We start from the raw sequence: 9,791 nt of genomic DNA on the forward strand, positions 1-9,791 counted from the left end.
AACTGAACCAGATCACATGAAGAATTTCAGCTGAGTTTCTTTGGTATGTAGGAAGGCTTGAAGAAGTCCTTAGAATCTGTTGTTTCATTTAAGGAAAGAGCAGTACCTTCTTTCTTTTTACTATAAATCACAACAGGCGTAGCTAATGGGAAAAGTGCACCATCTACACCTCTCCTTCCCCACCCTTGAGGTAGTAAACATTTTACATTCCAAGCCCTCCCTTCCCCTCCAAAATCCTAACTCACAAATAACCATCCCTAATTCCTCACTCCTCTTAACTTTCACATGCCTATGTGCTACCAAATCAGTTAGAAGACCAATCTTTTCAACTAGTGTCCTATATAAATTCAATTCTAGAGCCTAACTCATGATCATCTGCCAGAATAGTGTAAAATTATATGAACAACCAAACTCAGACTAACACAAGGGGGCAGCCTGGTGCAAAAGCATGCTACGCAGGTTCGGGGGGAAAAGCCGCACCAAAGGGGGTAGTGTAACCAGCTTAACTTGAGCAATGGCTGATTCCACTCAGAGTAACACAAGAATGATACTAATTACTAAATTGCATTTCATGACCCTATAGCAACCAATCCAAAATTCAACGATAAGACCATCTATGAAAGAAAGGTCATTCATTTGGATATTAATTATTAAATCTTAAGTTTCTAATTAATGCCAGATCTCAAACTCTATAAAGCGAGCCTGACTAACAGAAAATGAAAATAAAGCACCTTAAAATCCGCATAAACTTCCCAACAATGATTACCAAGCCACTACACACAAATCACCTAAGAAGACAGGTCAACTTCATAAAATTGCATTTAAAAGCTTGTTGATTTGAACTTTCTTCTTTCAGTATAATGATTCGGTTATTAAATATAAAAATTCATAACAGAAAATTTGGCATACCATCCTGAGTGATGAGAGGATAATCACGTGCACTCAAAGTGATGAACCAATTCCAACCAGAATCCAATTTCAACATGATGGCAGCAGCACGCAGCGTGAGGGCAACATTGGATGAACCCAAGTACGTGATCCAATCAGCATTTCCAACCACATCAACGTTCCCAAAAGCCCGAATAGCCGGCACCGCCATGACAGCGGAGACAAGGGCCAGCCTCTCGTCATCTCCGGCGTCCCTTCCAAGATGAAGGAGGTACCGATTCCTTGGGTGATAAACCGCCAGCATCAACCGCAAGATCCGATCCTTATCTTGGTGCCCGCCAGAGATAAAGTACGCAAAAGAAGGAGGGTAAGGAGAACCATGCTGAACAAGGGAAGGAAAAGCCTTTGGGGAGCTAAAGGAAGAGAAGGAAGACATTATCAGAACCATGAAAGTGAGGAACACCGCACTGAACAGCGTGAAAAGCCATTTTCTCTCAGCTCCCATGATAGTGGGTGTGGCTTGCGGTGGCGTTGGGGCATATGGCGTGTGGGTGGTTCCGGTGAAAGGAGGGATTTTTGGAATCCGATCGGGTCAAAGCCCGGATTTTGAGATCGTTACGGTTGATGGGGTAGTTCAAGATCTTGGCTTTTCCTAGGTTGGTGTTGTTTGCAGGTTGATGATGATGATGGGTATGGAAGATATCAAACTAACTTACATTAACAACAAATTAAATAAATGGTGGTCGGAACAAACAAATGAAAGCTTAGCTCAGAAAGTTCCAAAATTTTGTTGCAAATAGAGATAGAGAAGTTGCAGTTTGTCACTTAATCAATGATGAAATGAAATCCCAACCTTGCTGTGAGAAAAGGAGGAGCTAGGTTTTCACAAGTTAGATGGGGGAAGATGTTGGGAGTTTCAGAGATCACGGATTCATGCCTCTCTTCTAATGTTTCACATTGTCATTATTGTCATTCATTCATCTCCAAATTCACTATTTTTTATTTTTTATTTTTTTCCCATGGAATTACTAAGAGAAATGAAACTTTAATATAGCTCAAATAAGACATTAATTATAATAATTAAAATTAATTTTTTTACGAAGACTGTTATATCTATTCATAGAATTTTCTACTGTTATCCAGGTTTTAATTTTTTTTTCTTCAACAAGTATATTTTTGTTTAAGGAAAGTGGGTGTGAAAAGGAGATTTATTCCAATAATAAAAGCATTGGATTTTTTGAATGAAAATATAATTTTATTAATGAAATAAAAGTGAGATATGTCCAAAACTAAAAAGAGTGATTTATTAAAGCTTCTAGATAAGAAATTAGATTAAACATAAAAATAAGAGAAAAGCTAAAAAAAATAGCAACTAAGAAAAGACTAAAATGTTATATGTAATAGGATGAGACATATAATTATTTTTTTATGATGTTCTAGAGAGTAAATTTTCTCAAATTTTTTAATTATGTAATAAAATATTATCTTTTATTCTTCTATCTATGGACACTATTTTTAAATACTTTTACAAATCCCAATTTTGGATTCCAGTTGGGATGTGATGAAAAATAAAAATGTTATTTATATATTAAAATTAATTATTAATATATTTGTGTATAAATATATGTATAATTTAATTTATTTTAATATGTATTTATATTTTTATATATATTTTATACTAATTACTGATTTTAATAGCTATTTTTGATATACATTTAGTATTATTTGATAAAAAATTATATCTCAATATTGTATTTTTCATAGAAAAACTAAAAAATTATTACAACTAATTAAATTGATTGAGTAATTAATTTACTCGTCTGTTTAAATAAATATCTAAAATTTTAATGCTATATTATGTATATAGTAATTCATTTTTTAAATAAAAAACATAAACAATAAAAAGATTTGAAGAGCTAAATAAAATTTTAATTTGTTTATACATTTGATATAAGATATCTAAAATTTGAGCGTTTTTCATCTTTAAAATTTGGAACATTTACTAGCTGTTAGATTTGTTCAGTTCACTACTAAAAATGATAAAATTTAGTTCACTAATAAAAATTGAAGAAATTTATGTAAGGCCAACTTTTTTTCACCTATAGGATAAAAGAGCTTGATACAGTTAACCAGCAGCTTCTTTAAATTTCATTAAAGACAAAACAAATGGTTTGATTCCGGATTAAACCAACTTATTATAATATTCATAAAAAAATAAACCAAAAATTAATAAACTTGTTCTTTAAAAAAAAAATGTGGTGACGGCTATGCATAGAAAAACCTTATAAAAAGTCAAAAGATAATTTTAATTTTTTTTTTTAGTCACCGAAAGAAAAGAGATTTTTTCCCTCTTATTTCATTTGGATTCACTACTGTCTATTTTATTTATTAAAAGCCACCAACGAATTTCTAAATTTATCATAATTTATTTTAACTTATTTTTATAAAAAAATCGAACTTAAAATATGATCCTTGAATACCCTAAACAACTATCATTTTATCAACTATATATTAACTTAAGACGCCAAAAATACTATCTATTAACTTCTCTTTCCTTTTTTATAAACCCAAAAAATCACGTGTCCCTGTCCAAAATAAAGTAGTTGGGTTAGATAAGTCAAAAAAGAAAAACAAATCAAATATGAGTTGTTGAAATTTGAAAAATCCGTAGGTGATGGTTTCATACTTCATATGTTATAAATTCAAAATTATTTAACTCAAATTTAAGAATAAAAATATATAACGATCCAAGTGTTTAAAATAACGGAAAGTATTGTGGAAGACGTGTGGCAACGTGGAAGTGTTAAAAAAAAAAAATGCAAGTTCGAAGTTGGTCAGAACATTGTTCCGTACAAATATGAATACGATATATAAGTATTAACTAAGCATAAATCAATCTGATAAAATTAGAATCAAACTCAAATTTTATCATGACTGCATTTTCTTTTATTTTTGTTGACTTTATCAAGTGTCAAGTGATATTTTTCTTGGTGAATGGTGACATTATGGAAGCATAGTTTTTCAAGTTTAAGTATACAAGGGCAAATTGTGATTGGCGAGGTTTTTTTTTTCCCCTTTCAAGAAGATAAGTTGGACAACTCCTGATTTTATACTTTACACATAATAACACTCATGCATAGTCGCATACTACACGTTTACACTTTACACACTCAACACCGAAGATTCTCATTTGTTATTAGCTTTAGTTAAGTCTCCAATTCAATTGTATAAATTATAAGAAAAAAATCACTACTATTAGACTTTTTATTTTTTATGGTATTTTTTAAATTCAGTAGATTAAAGACTAATTCGTTGCGAATCGAACTCCATTTAAGAATTTGTTAATGGCCAATGAGTTACTGGCATACACAAGGTCGAGGGCGGAGCCAGGTACAAGAAAAGGAGGGCAATGACTCCTAATTTTAATTTTTTACATGTAAATTATATGTAAATTTCAGTTTAGTCTTTTCCTTAAAATTTTATTTTAATATTATTTTATTGTGTAAATATTTTTTATCCTTCTCTAATATTTTATCTAACTCTGCCCCTGCACAAAGTGAAATTAGAATCTTTGATACTTACTTAAATAGACTAATAAACTAACTACTAGACCAACCTAACTTGATTATTTCTTCGGAGATGAGCCGTTGCGGGCTTGCAGCCACCTATATGGGCCTGTAGTATGTACTCACATGTTCATGCCAATTGCTCTTGCCAAAGTGAGATCATTCTATATATTTGTTTTTTGGTGAATGAGATAGTTCTATTAATATTACGGATAAACAAAGATCATTCTTGCCAAGTGCATTTTCTTGTGTTGTCCTTAAATATTAAAACAAAAGATATCCAACAATTCCAAGTCCGTCGAGAACTCGAATCGGGCCCAGCCCAAATGACTAACCTCCAAATGATCATTGGATTTGGGGGCTTATTTCTGCCCTTATTAAAACACAACTATGTTTTTGGACATAGCATCACTTTAATTAGAAAGTAAAGTATTTATAATATTTTATCAAAAACAAAAGTATTTATAATATTGTTTTATTTTATATAAGAGTTTATTTATTTTGACAAAGATTACAACACTCATGACTAGAAATAATAATCACAATTTGGGTGATTACAATTAGTTTCAGTTTAAAAATGAAAAAGTTGATGTCCAAATAGGTCCTGACTTTTCAAACTTTTGACAAATACATTTCTGACAAAATTTAAATACAAAAAAGTCCCTGACTTTAACAAATGGAGGACAATTTAGTCCTTCCGTCTATTTGCCTCTCATACACCTAACGGAACTGGTTGACATGGCTGAAACGGTGTCCAGGTGTCCGTTACGGTGCCACGTTGGAAGGGAAAAAAAGTTCGAAGGACAAATAAGTCCTTGACGTCATTTTACAAATAAAGTTCGAAGGACAAATAGGTCCTTGAGATTTTTTTTTTTCATTATGCTTCTATTATGTTTGTATTATGAGAATTAGTTTATAAAATTATGCTTGTAATTTAAAATCTAGTTAACTTGTTGTACTCTGCAATTTAAATTATTTGTATTAAAATTATAGAAATTGGGCTTGTTCTGTTGTAATTTGACAAATCAAAATATGTCATTCGATATTTTTTTACAATTAAAATATTTTAAATGTAAAATTATACACATTAAATTATTTTAAATTTTAGATAATGAATGTTAAAATTAATTACTAATAAAAAATTAGACTTTTTCATATAAAAATAATAACTAAAAATCTTATTATTTAATTTTTTATCTGCAGATATCTTGGTCTTCTTAGTTAAAAACTTTTGTCAACTTACTACTTTTTTGTAAAAGTAGTTTGATTTTATAAATCTTTTGTGTCATGCATAATTTATATTGTTAGAACAAAGTGAACTATAATTTAAAAAAAATATATATTCTCGTAATGTTATTATGCATAAAAATACTAATTCTAATATAATACACAAATGTACTAATGCTAACTTAATACATGAATGATGCACAAATGAACTAATGCTAATTTGATGCATAAATGAACTTATGCTAACTGATGCCATTGGTATGATGAAAACTGAACTAATGCAATTTAACAAATTCTAATATAATACACAAATGCACTAAAACTAAACTAATATAATTTAAGAAAAAGAGTAGAAACATAACAAGCCCAATTTCTATAATTTTAATACAAATAATTTAAATTATAGAATAAAACAAGTTAACTAGATTTCAAAATACAAGCATAATTTTATCAGAAATTATTTTTAATATGGAAAGAAAATTGGTGTTTTGGTTGAATATTGACATTTGAAGTGTATTACAGTATTGTGAAAATTATTCAACACGCCCTCACGTGTTGGCTAAGATGCTGCCACGTGTTCAACACGCCCCCACGTGTTGGCCAGAATAATGCCACGTGTTCACCACGTCCCCCACATGTTGCACCACGCCCTCCACGTGTTGCACCACGCCCCCCATGTGTTGACTACCCACAAAAAAATCCACCCATCTATAATTACACTACATTCTCCCATTGTCAACAAAAACACAAATATTTTTTCCATACAAAAAAATTAGCCTAATTTTATAAACTAAATTCTCATAATAGAAGCATAATAGAAGTATAATGAAAAAAAAAATTCTCAAGGGATCTATTTGTCCTTCGAACTTTATTTGTAAAATGACGTCAAGGACTTATTTGTCCTTCGAACTTTTTTCCCCTTCCAACGTGGCACCGTAACGGACACCTGTACACCGTTTCAACCACGTCAGCCAGTTTCGTTAGGTGTGTGAGAGGCAAATAGACGGAAGGACTAAATTGACCTCCGTTTGTTAAAGTCAGGGACTTTTTTGTATTTAAATTTTGTCAGGGATGTATTTGTCAAAAGTTTGAAAAGTCAGGGACCTATCTGTCTTTTTCCCTAAATTCTTTATATAATATTATTATATACACTTAAAAAATAAATAATAATGTAAATTGATAGGCACTCATGACTAGAAATAATAATAACAATTTGGGTGATTACAATTAGTTTTAGTTTAAAAATGAAAAAGTTGATGTCCAAACTGATTTAATTAGTCTGTCTTAAATTAAATCTGAGTCATGAAATTTATTAAAGATGAAAATTCAGGTAAAGTAGACTTCAGGTGAAGTTGATATCTGAAAGTCATTAGATGAAAATTTAGTCAAATCAGTCAAATCATTTAACGGCTCTCAAGTATTAACTTTATGTGAAGTCGATTGCACCTAAATTTTCACCTTTATTAAATAACTCAAACCAAACCAATGTAATTACGTTAGTTTAATATCTTAACTATCTCCGCATATAAATATAATTTCACGTAACTATCCAGTTATTTTAAATATAATTAATTTGGAGTTTATATCTCTCTTGAGACGTGTTCAGAGAGATAAGAAAATTGCTTTCATCTCAATTCGGAGAACGAAAAAAACAAGAACCAATTGCTTTCATGTAAGTTGAAAAAAAAAAAGAAAAAAAAAACAGCACCATTTCCCCAATTCCACACCATCTTATCTTCAACTAAAACTAGACACGTGTCACGCATGCCATTCACCTCAAAACGCCGTCGTTTTGAACTCAGATATTTTTATCTTTTCCTTTTGAACCATTCTCAGTACTTCTGAGTTCACAGTTTCAGTTTCAGAGTGAAGTGAAAGGAAGACGATAATGGTGGCTTTTGGCGGGAAAAAGATGCGCCAAATGGTTGTTGGCTTCGGTGGAAGTGGCATCGGCCAGGTCGTTGCCGCCGTCGCCGTTTCCTTCCTCCTCCGCCTGTTCACTTCTCCCGGTCCCGCACTCCCTCCGGACGATGAAGATAATGACGGCGGCTACGAGGTGCCGGAGAACGGCATCCACGACGCGGAAGCTCCGCCTTCCGGAAAGGTTACGCCGGTTACAATCCGATGGAACAACATCAATTGCTCCCTTTCCGATAAATCGTCCAAGTCCGTGAGTTCCTGTTTAATCTCTCGTTCATTTTTTCTTCATTTCGTTAATGCTGAGCTACTGTTTGGTATCTGAGAAATTCTGAGGAAAAAACTAGTATATATGTCTTTAATGTATCGTGATAATTTGAGAAATGAGAATATAATTTGCTGCACTTGTTAGTTCGATCTGTGTAATAATCATATTGTTTTATTCGTTCTATATGTTGCTTTATTTGTTGATCATGATGTTTTAATGAACAGGTGAGGATTTTGCTGAAAAATGTGAGTGGAGAAGCAAAACCTGGAAGGTTGCTAGCTATAATGGGGCCTTCGGGTTCAGGGAAGACAACTCTGCTTAATGTTCTTGCAGGCCAGTTGGCAGCATCGCCTCGGTTGCATTTGTCAGGCCGTTTGGAGTTCAATGGAAAGCCTAGTTCAAGGAACACTTACAAGTATGCTTTTTAGGAAAACTTTGATTGCTGCAATTTGAGTTCATTGAAGTAACCAAAGAAAGAACCATTCGTATACTGTTGTATTGCTGTAGGTTTGCTTATGTGAGGCAGGAGGATCTCTTCTTCTCACAACTCACTGTTCGGGAAACATTGTCTCTTGCTATAGAACTCCAGCTTCCCCACATTTCATCTGCAGAAGAGAGAGATGAATACGTGAACAATCTCCTTTTCAAACTAGGCTTGGTGAGAGTCCCTCATATTCCTTGACTGCTGGGTCGTATATGTTGTTTTATAGCAGTATTTATTCGTTTCCTAAAACCTTTACAGTTTCGAAGTTTCCTCTTAGAATGGATGTTGATTTTTCTTCTAGTCTGACATGTTTGTAATAAGAATCGCTATTACAAGTTACTTTGTGTCTCTTATATAACTAGTTTTAGCGTTCCGTTTCAAATTTTGATTGAAAAGATGCTACAATTTGGATACCCTATGTTGCTGATATTACACGTTTTGGCAATTGTATGTTTTTCTATTCAAAAGGTCAGTTGTGCTGATACCAATGTTGGTGATGCGAAAGTTCGTGGAATCAGTGGTGGTGAAAAGAAACGCTTATCCTTGGCATGTGAATTACTTGCAAGCCCATCTGTTATATTTGCTGATGAACCCACAACAGGTAACATGGATCTTTAAAATTTGTTTGCTTCACAGTGGATTTGAACAATATATTTGTAGCATACCTTCCTGCTAGCTCGTACTCAATCTGGATAGCCATTGACATATAAAGTATACAGTTTAAAAGGTGCAAGATAGCACTTCTTTTTTATTAACTCTGGTTTTTATGTGTAAATGGGCTGCTGGCAAATGTGGTCAATTTTCTCACACAATCATAGCATATTATTTTCCCTCTTTTCATAGAGTTACATGATCTGCTTTCAGGACTTGATGCCTTCCAAGCTGAGAAAGTCGTGGAAACTCTTCAACAACTTGCCCAAGATGGTCATACTGTAATTTGCTCTATACATCAGCCAAGAGGTTCAGTGTACAGTAAATTCGATGACATTGTCTTGCTAACAGAGGGTTCACTTGTGTATGCTGGTCCTGCCCATGATGAACCATTGGCATACTTCTCAAAATTTGGGTAATCATCTCACATTCTGACACTTCTTTATCTTATGCTGTCTTATACTCTTCACACTTAAGGAATTTTCTCTATGAAATATTATTTCTAGGACCATGTTATAAAACACACATGCATATGAATGCTCTACATTCTTTTCTCACGATTATTTTCCGTAAATTTTAGTGATCAAATATGTTTGCCCCCCAAAAGGAGAAAAGGATCTGAGGCATCAAATTTTCAATGTTTGTGTGCTTGATTGTTTAACATCGTCTCTCTAAATTTTATGTTTCATTGTTACAGATAAGAAATAAGTGGTAATTTGATTTTACTAAAGTTTTATTAGTGATCTTATGGCTGTTAGTACCTAGCAATTGGCTGATAATTGTCCATATA

The 9,791-nt window shown here is 32.6% G+C and overlaps 2 protein-coding genes across 2 annotated transcripts in view; one reads left to right on the top strand and one right to left on the bottom strand.

The window, feature by feature from the left end:
- Positions 1 to 1,865, bottom strand: part of LOC107467497 (beta-glucuronosyltransferase GlcAT14A) — a 3,960-nt gene extending 2,095 nt beyond the window's left edge. Inside the window, exon 1 of the mRNA XM_016086613.3 lies at positions 910 to 1,865. Coding sequence (XP_015942099.1) covers positions 910 to 1,393 — 484 coding nt within the window. The 5' untranslated portion in view covers positions 1,394 to 1,865. The remainder of the gene's footprint in view (positions 1 to 909) is intronic.
- A 5,655-nt stretch (positions 1,866 to 7,520) lies between these two features.
- LOC107467378 (ABC transporter G family member 7) overlaps positions 7,521 to 9,791 on the top strand; it is a 5,972-nt gene continuing 3,701 nt past the window's right edge. Inside the window, exons 1-6 of the mRNA XM_016086459.3 lie at positions 7,521 to 7,851; positions 8,091 to 8,281; positions 8,374 to 8,524; positions 8,819 to 8,951; positions 9,215 to 9,416; positions 9,767 to 9,791. The exon at positions 9,767 to 9,791 is cut by the window's right edge and continues 243 nt beyond it. Of these exons, the coding sequence (XP_015941945.1) occupies positions 7,570 to 7,851; positions 8,091 to 8,281; positions 8,374 to 8,524; positions 8,819 to 8,951; positions 9,215 to 9,416; positions 9,767 to 9,791 (984 nt within the window). The 5' untranslated portion in view covers positions 7,521 to 7,569. The remainder of the gene's footprint in view (positions 7,852 to 8,090; positions 8,282 to 8,373; positions 8,525 to 8,818; positions 8,952 to 9,214; positions 9,417 to 9,766) is intronic.

This window comes from Arachis duranensis, chromosome 9 (assembly GCF_000817695.3).
Source record: "Arachis duranensis cultivar V14167 chromosome 9, aradu.V14167.gnm2.J7QH, whole genome shotgun sequence".
Taxonomy (NCBI): domain Eukaryota; kingdom Viridiplantae; phylum Streptophyta; class Magnoliopsida; order Fabales; family Fabaceae; genus Arachis; species Arachis duranensis.